This window comes from Pteropus alecto, unplaced genomic scaffold, assembly GCF_000325575.1.
Source record: "Pteropus alecto unplaced genomic scaffold, ASM32557v1 scaffold86, whole genome shotgun sequence".
NCBI lineage: Eukaryota > Metazoa > Chordata > Mammalia > Chiroptera > Pteropodidae > Pteropus > Pteropus alecto.
The window spans coordinates 34,212,444-34,229,632 of NW_006442109.1; the positions used below are offsets into that span (position 1 = coordinate 34,212,444).

A 17,189-nucleotide genomic window follows, 5' to 3' on the forward strand; every position below is an offset into this window, starting at 1 on the left:
TCTCACTCATGAACCTAAGGGACCAACTCCCCTATAGTAACGTGAGCCAACACAGCTAAAGCTGAGACCCTGACTGCCAGGCTACGGCCCTTTCACCCCACAGGGAAACCACAAAGAAACTAAGGCAAGTCAAAGCGATGGTGCTGGGTCTCTCTTATCAGGATGCCTTTTGAGACCTAACATGCACCCCTATCAAACTCCTAGTACTACTTTTTCCTCTTTCTCTTTATTGTCTTGTGTCATTCCTGTCTTTTTCTCTCTCAAGTAAGAAGAAAGAGGAGTTAAGAGAGACAGGAAACAATTCCAAGGGAGAAATGATGAATTCAGTTGTGGATGTGTCCTACTGGTACCTCAACTCTAACAGTTCAAAATCAAACTTGCCTTCTTTTTACCCTTCTTTTGTTCCATTAATGGTATCACTATTCATTTAATCATCAAGCAAGAAAGCTCAGCACCTCTATAAATCTTTCTTGCCCCCATGTCTCATATCTGGTCAGTGACAGAGCTATCTCATTCTTTGCTGAAGTCCCATCTACCTGGAACCCCTTTTCTACCCTCACTGCCCCACCATCTCTTTCCAACATAATACCCTCTCTAACTGGTTTCCCTGCCTCCAACCTCTCATCTCTTCAGTCCCTCCTTCCCAGTATCGCTGATGTCAAATCTAGCCATTTCCATTTTCTTGCTAAATAAAACTTCTGTTAACAAATTATAGTAATCACAAGAGCTAGTTTTGAGTGTTTCATATATGCCAGGAATTGCACATATAAGGGCTTTTATTTATTATCCTCATTACAATTCCAAGTTATATTTTATTATTAGCTCCATTGAGAAAACAAAGAAGGAAAGAAGTTTGCCCAAGTCGTAGAGCCAGGATTCACACACAGGTTTGTCTCTCCAAAGTCTACGCTCGCACCCACATGATAAACTGTCTGCAGAAGAAAATAAACAGCTAACTGCTGGTACTAACTATCCCAGCCTGAAGCTTGAAGCCTCTTGCTCTAAGAAAGCTACATTCCAGCCACACTCCACAGCTGAGCTCAGCCTGGTCTTCCAGATTTCCCTGTTGTTCTATTGTTCCCTGCAACAGGACCTACCAGAATCGTAGTCACCCACAAAGGCCCATTCAAATGATCTTTTCCCTGTGCACTGCTCTCAATCACTTCCAGCCCACAACAGCTGTCTTCCACAGAATTAGGTCAATTCATTTATTATATCACTTATTTTATGTTGCATTCTTTTTCATCTAAATCTTTACTGATCATCTGCTATATGTCAGCCACTGTGCTAAGGCAAAGGGCCAAGTGTGTTGAACAAGCATGATTTCTGTCTTGAATAAGCTGTGTCTAATAAAATATCTAGTATATACAGGTGCTCGAAATTATTTGGAACTCTCAAGATAAATGAAATATTCCCCGATAGCCAACATGGTTCAAAAGGAGTTTAAATGTGAGTTGTTGGCTTTTACCATATTCTTTGATGATCTCAGTTTGTTTTCAGCTTGTACTAGAATTCTAAACTGTACCTAAGGTATGTGTCCAAAGAGACTCAAGCAAAGACAAATACTTTTAATCCCCAACTTTTTGTATATTATAATACATACTCTTTGTAAAGTGACAGGAACTCATTTCATAAATAACTTTCCCACCTCAGTCTGTATGATAAGTCAATATCCATCCTAAACATAACACCAGCCCAGAGATAAAATAAGTGATGTGTGTAGTAGCAGAACAGGAAGGAAGATGCCTTATCTTTGGGCTATAAGTCTGCTGCTCAGCCACCTGTCTAAGGCTGTGGACAGATTGTCTAATCATTGTCAGACAATATGCTCTAGTCCTGGAATCAGGGAGTATATGACAAGCCACCAATAATTCTGTGCATTTTAAAGGGGGTAAGAATACCTGTCATCTCTCATGTGGAAAGGATCAGTGAAATCCTGCTTGGAAAACAATCAAAACTCTTTGGGAAGAAAGTATGGCATGAATACAAAGCAAATAAAATATCTGCACTTTATGAATTCACTGAAAGACTTCTATGATATTTATTCTTATTTTATAGCTTTATTCCCCTAATTCTGGAAGAAGAGTTATTTAAAGCTATAGAGTTAAAGATTTTCTCAACACCAAAAGCAATGTGGAAGAAAAAAATTAGTTTTCAGCCCTAAGGGGAATTTTCACAGAAAGGGAAAAGAAAGCCAGCCAAATAGCAAAGTAATCCACTCAAAATCATGACTATAAACTTTCTACCTTGAAACCTAGTTTATATGAGCAATTCACACAAATGAGCAAGTATAAAGGTGACCTCTAGCTTCAAGAACCTGTATAATTTAAGCTCCATGAAAATTTTCTGAACAATTTGGGTAACAGGAATTACTAAACTCTTTTCTATGTGAAGACTCTACCTGAACAATAATACGAAAGACGTTAGTCTTCAGCCTTGAGAAGAGCCAACTCACATTCAAGACAAATCTTCATCTTACCTGCTTTGGACATGAAGCTTCACCATCCCACTCTTTCTCCTCGGCGAACCGGAACTGTGAGAAGGAGTCCCCTAGGAATAGGAAAAAACATACAATTTTGTGTAAAAGCCAAAGGAAAACAATTAGCTCTCTAAATTCCTCTTTGGGAAGAAAAATGCCATTTCCATCCCAAATTCAGTGATATCCTTTGACGGAAGGTCCTGGCTTCTACGTCATTACACAGTGAACTGTGCACAGTGGGCATCTGCATTCACTGTTTCATTCGACTCAATAAGCCACCATCCATCATGCTCCTTGGGAGACACCTGAACAGTTCAGGCCAGCAGACATGGCCATCTACCCATATTTAGCATATTTTCATTTCATCTGCTGAAGGTATGTGAGAAAATTTAGGACATTGAGGGTGGGCACGGCAGAAAAGGAGAAAAACAGAACTGAAGAAAAGCAGTTCTAAACTGATCCACAATAAGACAGACTTAAAATATCTCTCTGAGGTGAGGTTATACGCCCCAACAACTTTAAAAGTCACCTGCTTAGAATGTCAAATGCAAAATAAAACTCAAAGAATGTGAGATTCGATTAATGTGAATCAGGCTTCACTGCTCTGAGCTCTTGGAATAAAGGAAAATGAACAAGTAATATTGACATGAATAAGCATGAAAGACAATCCTGTACAGCAAGCTTTGACACGTTTTATAAATGTATACTTATCTCATTATTTGCATTAAGAACATCTAATTCATAAATGAAGAATTTTTCCTCTACCTGGCTTTCGGGATCCTCCAAATTGTGGTCCTACTTCATTTACCCACATTTACTTCCTATTTCTTCAGCTCCAGAGTCAGCCTTTTTCACATTCCAAACTATCCTCAGATTCCATACTATCCTCATTTCTTTTTCAGTCCTTCCCTCTCATCTGAAAGACCCACACATTTCTACCTATTCATATCCTATTTATACTTCAAGACCTCAGGTATAGTCGACTTCCTCCTTCTGTGATACCTCTCAGGTGATTTACCATAGAATTCGTTCTTTACTTCTAAATTAAAAGTGGGGGTAGGGGGGAGAAGTGAAGAATTCAAAATTAAGAAGACAAAGATAAATTTAAAGATAAAACCTACACCACCCCCACCAATTCCAAAATATGTGTATCACAACATTAACACTTGATAAGATCCAGTTCAAGGCAAAATGGATCAACATTCTTTATCTTGAAAAAGGGTAAGAGTATTTTTAATACTCAGTCATTGGTAAATCAATTTGATCCCTCAAAAATGATATAAAGGATCTGAATAATATAATAAGGTCTTATATGTGGATGTAGATATATGTGTATGTGTGCATGTATGTATTGTGATTATATGTGTGTACTTTATCAATATCTGTGTAACATTAATTTTTAAAAAGGGCTACACAAAAACCTCAAAAAATCCTATGATTGCACAGATTACTATAATATGTAATTCAGCACAAGATAACAGTAATGCAAACTAGGCGTGCTATACATATTTATTTTTAATATCCAAATATTCACTTTCGAATACAGGTAAGAGTCCAACAATGGCTAAACAGCTTGTTGCAAATCAATCCTCTTACTGAGAACTAGGAACTTTAGCCAGAAAGAAAGAAAAGAAAAAAAGAAAAAAAGAAAGAAAGAAAAGAAGAGAAAGAAGGAAAGAAAAAGACAAAAGGAAAGGAAAAGAAAGAAAAGGGAAGGAAAAGGAAAAAGAAAAGGAAACACCTCTCTATCTGAAAACATTAGACATTAGAGAGCTACCATAACATTGAGGACGTGAGGGACAAAGCTCCCACAGAGAAGTGCAAGGAGGGAAGTCTAACATTTAAAACTGCTTTTGTCTTTGAGTTATTTGTCAATTTCCGAAGGCCATGCTGAGAGACTGAAAAACTGAGCTTTAAAGTAAACAACCAGGGAGGTTGTGAAGCTGCAAAGAGCTTCCATTAGTCTTACGGCACTAGGTGGACAAAGACTAGAGTTCCATGCCATGAATGAGGAAGTCTTAGAAAATCAGGGCTTTCAGGTGGGACCCCTGATGACTACATCTTAGAAGCAGGTATAGGCCAATTAGGAATAGGCCAGCCCTCACAAAATCTGAGGCACAGCTGTGAATCAGCTCAATCTCTGATTCTGCCTACAAGAAGTAAAAGTAAATTCTTTTTGGAGGAAAATGACATTATCAATAGCAAAAAATTATCTCCACGATTTCTTATACACATGTCCAAAATTCATTAAAAACCATCAGGGGTAATAAGAGATGAGACCAAGATAACAGAAAACTAAGAGAAAAGGGAAAAAAAGAAAAGCAAGATCCACAGAGGTTAAGATACTGGAGTTATTTTACAATGTAAAAATTTCAAGACTAGGAAAAACTAAAAATCACAATGACATCCATGAAGTCTTCTTTGATTCATACAAAATAAAGTATGCACATAAAAAAATACAAAAAAACATTTGAGAAAAATTAAATACCTAAAACACATTTTGCTTTCAGTAATCAAACTTCAAAATAACACAATTTCAAAGCCCTAATAAATAAAGCATATAGAGGCTAATTTTGAAAAATAAGCTGTTAAAATGACTACTAAGGAATGTCAACCCCCCACCCATCTTCTCACTGAAGATGAAAAAATGTTTCGACTTGTCAAAATGACGAATCCTGGAATCAAGAGGGCTTCTGGAAAACATGTTCCCCAAATTCTTCTCCCTGAAGTATATATCAAGGCGTGCACAAAAACAGTGGCGTTATTACTAAATATACCATGCCTATATCTTGTACATCAGATATGTGGACTTGCAGAAGTGATCAGAGACATTCTTTAAACAGACAGCACATTAACAATGTATTCAATTCTGCTCCTGCTTCATTCGTTTGCTAAAAGAGCTCCTGGTCTCCCACACTAATTTGGTAAAATTGACTGAAGTATAGAATGGACACCAGTTAAGAACAGAGACAGCCAGCTGTGGTTGACAATGGGACAAACATGGATAAGTGAGAATGTCTTAGGAGGCATCAGCATTCAAAGTTTTGGTCACACTCACCAGCTGTGTGTTCAGAAGTAATTACAGCACAGTGGACTGAACAGAACTGGAAAGTATAACAGGAGTATAGCACTTTCTTCCTTCCTCTTAAGCCAAAGACTAATTCCATGACTTAAAAGAGGTTGTGAAATTGCCTTGCTGTATACTTATACAACATCCTCAAACAAGGTAGAAAAGCAGCTAGTGCAACAAAAATCCCACAATATTCTACCTTGCAGATAAGAATACAATAGCAGGCTTGCCAATGATTGCTTAGGAAGCATTAATTTAGTCACTAGAATCTGCTTTAAAAAAAAAGAAAGGAAACTGATACACCTTGAAAGTTCACATTTTTCTTACATGATAAAAAGTCTCATATTCTATTCCAGCCACAATTCTGAGGTTGGTATGCATGCGATGAAAGGTAGATACAGGTGATACTAAAACAATTGTTCTCTCTTGAAAGGGAACTACATTGCTCTAGTGCCATATTTCTAAAGCCAAAATTCATGACAGATTTTTTCCAATCAACTAACTGTGTGAAGCATATGTTATAAAGTTAGATGTATGGGATGGCAGCAATCTTAAGTATACTTCTGAAAATAGTCAGAAAGAATATTTCAAGCAGTGCACAATGCTTCAATTTCTAGGATTCCTCAATGATACTCATGATCATCAAACGAATCTCCAAGCACAGGGGTTAATGAGTAGATAAGTCTTTACCTAGTTACCATTAGAGAGAACAAATGTAATTGTAAGGGGCAATTACCATCAGCAGTACTCCACTCTGGCAGTGCTAGTCAAATAACATCTTACTCCTCTACCCACCTCAGCTGAAAACCACCATTTATTTAGTATCACAAATGTACAGTATAGTGACTGCAGGAACAATCTAACAGCAGACAGTGGTGAGAAAGGAGAATGTCTGTAGATTATCAAAAGTAAATCTGGCTACTAAAAACTTTCATAATAAAATCTTAATAGTTTTATTGAAATTTTCTATTTTTTCTTGTATTCTGGATGTCCATTCTATGAAAGTAATATTTTGCTTTAGCTTCAGCTAAATATGATTTAACACTTCACCATTTGGCCAAAATGTGTATTTGTTGTACCTCCCATATTCCGTTAGTGACATTCTGTGAGTCCATTTTAAAAATATGGTAGCTTTATATGTACTGACATGGAAAGATATCCATTACTCAACTGTTACAAGAAAAAAAATCAAGTTTTAGTACAGTATAACTAAGACATACAGATATACATATATACACACACAAAACAAATCACAAAAAAACTAATCTATGCACAGAAATAAGTCAAGATAATTATATACCTATTTTAAGAATGATTATGTCTCAGAGGGTGGGACTGAAGGAGACGTCTCCTTTCTGCATAATACATTTTCCAGTTGTGTTTTCCTTTGTAAACAAGCACGTTACTTTTGGAACTGAGCCAAACAGAAGTAAGGAAACCTAGAAAAAATCTGAAGTTTCTCAAGGGCAGGGACCTTCTCAGAACACATTTAAGACAGAAAATCCACAGATCTCAAAGCTGGAACCACAGATGCCATTCATGCTAACTCTCACTTTATAGAACAATGAAGAAACTTAGGTCTAGAGAAGCTCAGGGCCTGACCGAGGCTACATAGCCAGTTAATGGCTAGACACTAAGACTTCTTGGTTACTAGCATTTATTATTTTATCTGTAACTAATAAAGCTCTTTCCACTATATCTCCACTAGGCTTCTCAATTCCCTAAGACGAAAACAGATACTCAAATATTTTATGACATTTGGTATATCAATATTAGATATGTTGACAGTGTTTGAAGATATAAAAATCATAACTCAAAAAATTCCTCATTTTAGGAAAAGAATCACTTAAGGGGTTCCTTTAAATAACTACTATAGTACTTTTTAAAATGAGTGTTTTTATAGAATTCTGGGTATTCTAATAATGATAATATCAGAGAAATAAATACACCAACTCTGTTGCTGTATTTATAATACGCAAGATTCTCACTCTGCCTAACTTCTTAAATTGGTTTAATGCATGTCTTATGATAAGTGCTAAAGTGGACACTAAATTTGTTAGAATTCCACAGGGCTATGCTTCCTAAAAGCTTACCATCCAGTCATAGATAAGTTTTGAATTTTAAGCTTACCCTTTCAGCCCCATTGGCAAAAAAGGGCTGTAGCCAAGCAGAAGTACTTAACATAAGCAAAGCTCTCAGTGGAAGTTCACAAGGGGTTATAAGGAATAATCCTTATCTGGGCAAAGAGAAACCTGCAAAGGCTTTCAGTTTCAACAATACAGGTTTCAGGTGCATGTGAAGAGTGAGTGTGAAAGATGGAAAATGTCATCAAACCTAATAATACCTAGTTTCAGTAGTTTGGTAGTGGCATTTTGCATAACTGACATCTGTCCTAGGTATTTGGATCTTTTTCTTATAAAATTATCCCAAACCTATGTGGTACATCCTCTCAGAAATCAATGTAACTAGTTCAGGATGAGAACTTCATTTTAAACTCCATTTTCCTGGCTCTTCTTTATCATTTATTCCTCACCACCACCACCCGCCCCCTCCCGCCCAGTCTTTAGAATATACCCTCAACCAGAACACCATGCCTCTGGGAAATCACAAATGAACTTTATAGGTTGACAAGTTCACAGTCTTCATAAAATATATATATGCATTCCCTAATAGTTACCACAATGGCTGCCACAGAAAATGAAACATACCCTTTCTTCTAAATTTCTCTATTCTCATCTATGAGAGATGGCATATTTGGAAGGTCAAAGTGAATCCTAAATCCACAGGCTGACACCGATCAATACAGAAATAATCCACAGTTCAGCCTACAGGACTTTAAAAATCCTCACCACTTCCACTTTTCTAGCATCCATAGATGAACCTTTCTAGACACAGATGTCAAGTATTTCAGTATTTACCCTAAAAGGAAGCAACAATTAACACTTTGTGAGGAAGACTATACAAGCCACTACAGTGATTAATAAAGTTAGGTTGAGCCAAAAGAATAAGAAAGGTAAGAAAAATCTCTCCTCCTGCACAACAGTGGCTTATACTTCACTTTCTCACCAGGTGTGGGGTCCAAAAGCCCCTGAGCATCAAATACCCACATAGTAGGGTATGCCTATATTCCTAAAGCCCCTAAAAAGTTGTTTTCCCACCTGCAGGGATTGTGTAGAAAGAAAAAACAAATACGCTCAGGTACCATTAAAGAGTTCTAGGCTTTATGAGAGATGAATGATGCTGACATTCTGGAATTTAGAATCTAGATGTTTTCCCCAAAACAGTTTGTGAATATTCAATTAACCCTGCACCACTTTAGACAATCTAGTAAAATTTCTCAGATCAATTATTTTCAAGAACAAGGCCAACATCAAATCCTGGCACAGAACTCCACGACGAAACTACATTAGACAGGGTGAATAAATAAGAGAATTTAAAATCAATCCTCAGATAGGCAATGGCATCATAAGATTTTAAAACTGGTCTGAAGTAAAATAGTGTCAATTAGGATTAGGTCTTGCTGCATGTAACACACACCTGAAAAATTATGACTTAAACAAGAAAAAAAGGTTATATCTCTGTCAATTAATGAAGTCGAGACCTAGGCATTTAAAGGCTGGTATGGTGGCCCAAGCTCCTTCTTCCAGGTCATTGCTCTGCCATTGCTATGGAGGCTCTTGTCATGATCCAAGATGATGACCAGAGCTGCTACCCCATCAAAATTACAGACAGCAACATGGAAGAAGAGTTGAAGAAAAAGGAGCAAAATATATTCAACATCTGTCTGTTAAGTTCTCCCAGAAGCAGGACATTTCCACTTATTTTCCTTTTTGGCCAGAACTGCATCATATCGTTTTATCAAGCCACAAGGAATGTAAGATAATTAACTCCTTCCCAGGTGGCCATGTGCCCAAATAAGAATCAGAAATTTGAAGAGAAAAAGGAGAATAAATATGGAATGGTGTTAATTTACTCTCTGTGACAAATTATCAGGTCTTACTCAAGGGATAGTTAATAATGGTCAATTTCAAGTGTAGTGATTGTGTTCACTGAGATTGAGAGAAATTGTGTCTATTATTTCAATAACATATTTGAAACATTTAAACTTCTTGAATTGTAATTAAAATTAATTTTAGAGAATATATGTCTTTCAACTTTTTTCCAATTCTGATATGAAGTAACTGTGGAATAAAATTCAAGTTTCCAACATAACACAAGATCTTTTTATCAAAATACTGTTTACTACCTTTCTCATGGAAAACGGGCATAATGTGAAGTTAAACAATAACGACTTTAGGAGTAACAATTCATTTAATTATTAATTTTTTGATGCAATTTTCAGCAAAACTATGTGTCAGACACTATTGAGTGCTAATCCTATAAATAGAGAAGATGCGGCCTCTGTTCTCCCTGCTCTCAAGAGCCTAAGTTGAACAAGACAAGGAGAAATCACGAGAAACAGAAAAATATGAAATTTGAAAAAAAAATTTAATTTCTTCCTCAGAGTTTTAGAAGGATTTGCACTCTCTCCTCTTCTTGTTTTACACATATACACATAAATGATATTCTCACGGTGTTAATTTACTTAAAAAAAAATTTTAGTCCACCTAATAGCTTATTTTGTATTTCATTTATAACCTATCTGATACTCAAAATGCTGACTTTGTTGGTTAACCCAGCTGGTGAAAACGATCTTACAAATAATCAAAGGTTCCAGGTCTAATATCTGAAGTAGACTGCCCACTAACCCCATGGTAACTTTGCAATGATTTACATACAATTCACTTCCAGAAGCAGCGAATGAGAAAGCAAAGCCAGATCAAGGCCAAACTGCCATTATCTGGGAAACAGCCTGGTATCTGTAGGATCATGCTCAGATCCAAACACACACACACTTCAGTGCAGTAGTACAGAAAAAGCACATTCCCCTAGTACAATGACACTCTGCTTTCCAAAGATCACTGTGAAACTCAGTATCTTGGTCTCATAGCAGAGCCAAGCCTTGCCTGAATTTCCTGGCCTGTCATCCATTCCTCCTCATTATTTCATTTTCTTTTCTATACTGAGTACTTTTTTGAAAGTCATATCCTGTTACTTATGTCTCTCGAACATGATTATTTTCTATCTTAATCTGCTCAGTTTTTCTTCTTGAAATTAAAAGTTCTCCATCAAGCATAATGTTAAATAATTAAAATCCCCAAACGCTATAATCTCATGATGAAAAAAATGGCTCAAACCATGCCCTCAGAGAATAATACTGTGGGGTTTGCTAGAGAAAATGTCTGAACCTCTTTCTATCAGGAATAGGAGGATGCTTTCGATATGGTATTTATTGGCTAAATGTATGCCAGAGTCTCATAAAGTAAAGATTTAGACGTCTTACCTACTGTCTTATCTAATTTATCTATTTTCTTACTGCACCTCAGTTCACTGAAATCACATCTCTGATACTAATTCACATCTTCTTAGTATAAAATGCAAATTCCTATCCACACCTTTATTAACTGCTGACAGCTCTTTCAGCCTCTACACTCATTGCTAAGATTCTATAAAGCCTCTTTTGAAAAGCACATAAGGATTTTCCTAATAGAATTCACTGCTCATAAGAACAATATTCGTAAAATCTCCAGCTGAGCAGCTCTAGCAAGCACTAGCAATATCCAAGCTGAAGAGGGGACACCATTAGTCAATATACTTTTATTGAGGTCAACTCATGCAGGAAACACAGAACGTGTGGAAGTTAAGTTTTAGATAACTGTTTCACGTCCAAAATCCTTGCTTTAAAAAAAAAAAACTCTCTTAATTTTAGCTTTTGAGCGTGCCTCAAATGAGTTTAGTAGGGCAGTGTGTCCCCAGAGAAACGACATGAGCAGAGAGACTTCAGGATAGAAGGGAGTTTGGCCATTCAAGAAGCAGAAGGCAGGATGGTACGGCTCAAGCATAGTGAGGAGTGAGAAGGGGCAAGATGTGACTAAAGAGAAATCTGGGTCACGTTCTTTATGTGACTCAACATTCTTTGACCAGTTATCAAGCTTCACTGCTTAACACGATATTCCATAATAATAACCAGGCTTAGGGAAACTCAACTAGTCCTAGTTCTTATCTGTTAAACACATTTTACATGAATACCCAAATACATACTAATTCTCAGGTGATGACCATCCTTAAAACATTTATAGATTAAATAAGACAACACAAAACAGTAAAAGAAAATGTTTTAAAGAAAAAGTAGGGCCTGTCAAATTGTCACCTCCAAAACAAAGAGGGCAGAAGACTCAAAAGTGCTGTTTCTCTGCATAGGGTAATGGGTTGTTAAACACACACACACTCTCTTTCTCTCTCTCTCTCTCTCTCTCCCCTCGCCCCTCCCTTTTTCTCTCTCACTATTGTGGCCACATGCCATCTCCCCAAATCATTCTTGAGAACCTGGAATCCAAATATGAAGCTATACAGAATTTAAGAAGCTAACCTAACAGATAATTAGCTCAGGAAAAAGTCTCATAGGACCTCTACAAAACGTTTGGGCACAGAAACATCTCCCTGCCTAAGAACACACCGCACTCCTAATTAATATACAGAGTCGCTAATCTGGTAGAGGTAGTCCGTGGTAGGAGAGAGAGGAAATTTGAGAGACAGGATAACACTGGGGAGAAGTATGCACCTTACCTAAAAACACGATGGCTCTGTCATCTAGTTCCAAGTTGGCAGAGAGATCACATCATGTTCAGCCTCCTAGTTCCTACTCAGAGTTGCCCACAGATTCAAACCCTGGTGTCTAGTGTCGACTACTGAACCCCGTTCTCCTAGACTTTAGCTATTTAAGATCACAATTATTTTGAACTGCACCTTTCCTGATCCAACCCCTAAATATGAATCTTGGCCTATGTTGTGACCACATTTAACTTCCAGCCTTCCTGAGTCTGCCATTTTATTTTGGTATCCATCTCATGGCTATTTTTGTCTTCACATAGATGGTTAGTATATGTTTTGATGATAGCTGATGAGTATTCAGTACTTTGGTACAGCACAATGAAGCAGAAAAGCAAACGGCACATTTGGAAGCCTTAGTATTTGTTCTTATTGAACACATTTTGATGGGCACTTTTTGGGTCCTGGCATTACTCATGTGAATGACATGTACTGTTTTTCTTGAAAAGTCACAAGTTGCCTTGTATTTGGTAGATCTGTTTGAGAATGTCAGTAGTCAGGATGTTGATTCTCCTATTTACAGCTTAGAGTGTGCTTGGCTTTTTGTCCCCCCAAATATTTGATTCTTCATTAGTGTACATGTCACTACAGTAGGCTTAGATTGTTAATACAGGGATAAATAAAATAACTAGTTAATTCAAACATGGAAAATAAAAATGAGATTAAAGAGCCCTGATCAAATGAAATATAATTTTTGGTTGAAAAACTATTAATGTTACATACATACCTAAGAGTGCTAGGAATGTATAATATTAGTTATTAGAAAAATCAATGTGTGGTTCACAGTCACAAGAAATTATTTTAATATGAGTATGTATCTTTCTTTTTATAGACAAACATTTGTAACATACACTTGGTTTCTCATAAAAGAGAAAGTAGAAACTAAACATTACTGCATTCACCATAAACAGAGCGCTGACCACCACAGATAACCTGTTCCAAAATGTCCAATTCTATAGGTATGCCATGGTATTGAATGCATGGTTAACAGTTTTTTAAAAGGCATGTATTTCCAGAATTATGTTAAATCCACAAATATCAGCTTGGCTTTCCTTTATCTAAAGTCTCTATTCCACATCTAAAAGAGTGGTGAATTTTAAGAAAATGTGATATACAAAACTACAAAACTATAAGACAATTAACTTGATAAACTGAACAATAACTTTGATTTTACCAAAGGATTCATGAGCAGATTCAGTTAGATATCGAGACTCCTGACATATTTACAATGTGATTAAATTTCCAAAAACTTTACATAAAACTTTTCAGAATACATTTATTGTTAAACGGCAGGAATATTTGTGGATTATCTATAAAGAAACATCTGTTGTTTGGATGCTAACTCCCAAGTGTTTCCAGTTTGATAATATGTTTGTGTTTATTGTAGACTCAAAATAAGTATGTTGCTTTTCATGGGTATTGTCAAAAGTAGCAACATTTTTTCAAGGTTTCAAAGCTCAGAGTAGAATTTGCCCAAATAAACTATCAGAGTAGTATCTCTAAATCACTGGTGTATCTCTCATGTTTTAGTAGTGTGAGAGTAATAAATGTTGGGTTTTTGTTATTTTAAAGAAAAAAAATATCTTCTAAATCTTTTTGTGCGCTATATGAGAAACTTGGGCTAGACAAAGTACCAGCGGAACCTGTTTACCAAATTCCATTTGACAAGTTTTATCAATCATTTTTAACATAATTAACAAGGTTTGTTCCATTTCATGTTTACTGGGTTTCCAGGAGATGCCATTGGGCAGAATTCAGCAAGTTAAGGTCTTAATTTGTTTTAAGCCCTCACCTCTGCAAATTTAGTCCCACCTGGGGCTTTATGGGTATTAAACAAATAGCATGCTTTTTTTTATTTTAACTTTGGTATGTACTTCTAAAGTATAAGGTCTCAGTTTAATACTATAACAATATTATCATACATAAAAATGGCAGCAATTAAAATATAAGTTAATATCAAAAATGTAGATAATTTTAAATATCCTTACATGTTTTGAGTTTCTCTTGGGAGAGGTGAGGATTTTTTTATAGTTTATGTATTCAAGTCATGGTCCAAATAAATTCCCTACAATGCATTTAATGTGTCTCTTAAATCTCTTTCGTATTCATAGTTTATTTGTTGAGGAAACCAGATCATTTAATCTGTCCATTTTTCCCTTCTGGATTTAGCTGATTTGTACTATCATATGTTTAACCTGTTATTTTATTCCTTATGTTTCCTATAAACTAGAAGTTAGAACTAGAGGCTCGATCAGATTGAAATTCAATTTTTTGGATGGACACTTTTTAAATCAGAGAAAATTAATGGAAACTTATAGGACAAATTCCAATTTTAGATAAAGCTGTACTGTTACCTTTTAGTTGTCTGGAAAAGAGAAAACCATCTCAGATCTACTGTTTGCCTGAAATTTTTAGGAAATGATTAGATCCTAAAGTTCATCAGTAATATCATTTAGTAGTGGAATTAAAATAAGCTTAAATTATAATAAAGTTTTTTTAAAAGTGAAGTGCTAATACAACCTGTGTGGTTATCAATAATGACATTGTATAAAATCCAGGATGCTAACTTATGAACTTTCAGATAAGAACAAATTTAGGTCATGATCACCCAGGAAAATGGTTGTTTACCTGTATTCAGTGTTTAACCCATTTTGTTTTCCAAGGAAAAGGGTAGCAAGTGGAAAAGATAACAATCACATTTCATGCCGCTTTCCCATCTTGATAATTTAAAAATGAAATACAAAGAGAAGCAGATTCACACCTAGGCTAAATTCAGAATTCTGTTACAGCAAATTTCAAAAAACAGTGTATTATTAAATTGAGATTTCTAAGCGGGGGAATTACAAGACAGCTGAGGCTCTTCTGCGCATGCGCTCAGCCTGGCTGCTTTGCAAGGCTTATGGAATGGCGTGACTCTTGCCCCTGGAGAGTTCACATGTTGAAGGAAAAGAAATGATGCATGTACCCATGACACACAGGTCCCCAATCCATATATACACACAATCCAATGTCTACAAGGTTTGTCCATTCATTTCCTCTGATGAATATGGCGTATGGACAGTCTTCTTTTCTCCCACTAATCCAGGGCTTCCATTACTAGGAAACAAAACTCCCTGCTACTCCATGGGCTTATTTCCAATGAACTGTGCAAAGCATTCTTTTGTGTTCTCCAGTTAAATTTTAATGAATGAAACACATTAAGCTTATTTATTTATAGATGTCATTGTGAAGATGTAATGTTGCTAAAATAGTCTTTATGTCAGAATTAATTGTAATTGAATTGTAAAGTCGTATTTTGTTACAAAAGAAAATTTCAATTTTTATCACCCCTTTTCAGGAGAGGATGTTTTTTCTGTTGGAGAATGAGGAAAAAATAGCTCTTTGAAATGTCAATGTTTCTAAAACAAATATATATTTAAAATTGTTTAAATGTAATAAATACTGGTGTTGCTTTCCTTTGGTTTCTTTTCTGGAGAGTTCCATCTTCCTGCCAAATGAAAAAGTAGATTCTTTTTTATTTTTATTTTTTTAACAGTTGTGAGATTCAAAAGCTTTATATTTATAGATGTAAAGTCCTTCAAGGCAACTTACTATCTCTAGAGAAAGTTGAATTATGCAGTTTACACATATTTTATTTTTAACTTTAAGGTTTTTGATAACCTGTATAATTAACATGGTTAACTTTTCCCTTTTTTGGGGTTGGTTGCTGGGCCTGTGATCAGCTAATGGGATGAAGACCATAGAAGATTGGCTTCGCAGTGCTGCACTTAAGCAAAGAATACTCATAAACTACATCAAAATATATACTAGCCATCTACATGAAGAAAAAAATGGTCAAGTAATGGATACCAAAATAAAATGGCAGAAGTCCCATCAGTGTAAGGGGAGAGATCTCATATTCAGACACTCTAAAGGTCTCAAAGCAGCTCTACTCAAGGACTGTGAACCGTGTGTGTGGCACAAAAGGCCACATGACCTTGGACAAGCAAGATCCAAGATGACATGCTTGCTTTTCTGAAAGAGTGTTGGATGGATCCAGTGATCATATAATACCAACACTGCTGACAAGGGCTGTGGTATGGACATCTAATGGATATAAAAGGAAATTCACGAAGTATATATTTTTAAGACTTTAATTTTAATTTTATAATGTTTTAAAGATCCCTTTTTAATTTTATAATGTTTTAAAGAAACGAAGGCTTATGTGACAGATTCAATAACACTATACTATGCCAGTGAATATTCAAAGATACTTTTAAAGGTAAAGAGCTGAGTTTTCTCAAATATAATCAGGGGTGCCAAGGGAAAAATGAAATCAGCCTGAAGGATACAAATCAGGTCCTTGGACCTAATTTTCAAACTAAAAGGTAGGTGGGTGGGGGGAGGGAGCATGAAAGAAAGAAGTAAAGTGAGCCACTGGAGCAAAATTGGGGATTTTTATTTAGGGATATTTATTTTGGTAAATCGAACAAGTAACACACTTGTGCTTTTATGGTGGTTAAATGATCAGGCTCTGGAATCAGATTATCTGAGTTTGAATCCTGGCCCCAATATTTAGTAGCTGTAAGTCTTTAAGAAAATTGCTTGAACATTCTATGCTTCCCCTTCCTTTCCATCAAATGGGGACAATAGTTCCTAGCTTTGTAGGGCTGTGAGGATTAAATGAGATATGTATAATATCCTTTAACATAGTAACTAGCATGTAGCAAATGCTTAGTAATATTTAGTTGTTAACATAGTCACCAAGCAAACAGTAAGCAGAAACTAGGATGCTGCTGCATCCTGAGATATTTTGTGTCTCCCAAAACCAAGCCACCCCAAATCTCCCCCAAAAATGTCACTTAATTCATTTAAGACTCAGGCTGAGTTCCCTATATCAATTTTGGAAAGATATCGCAGCAAATAAAAAAGCCTTCTGCCATGGGACCATAA

The 17,189-nt window shown here is 36.0% G+C and overlaps 1 protein-coding gene across 1 annotated transcript in view; it reads right to left on the reverse strand.

Annotated features, from left to right (window-relative positions):
- Window positions 1-17,189, reverse strand: part of AVEN (apoptosis and caspase activation inhibitor) — a gene marked incomplete at its 5' end in the record, with an annotated part of 139,323 nt that overhangs the window by 10,065 nt on the left and 112,069 nt on the right. The window contains one exon of the mRNA XM_025038760.1: window positions 2,480-2,550. Coding sequence (XP_024894528.1) covers window positions 2,480-2,550 — 71 coding nt within the window. The remainder of the gene's footprint in view (window positions 1-2,479; window positions 2,551-17,189) is intronic.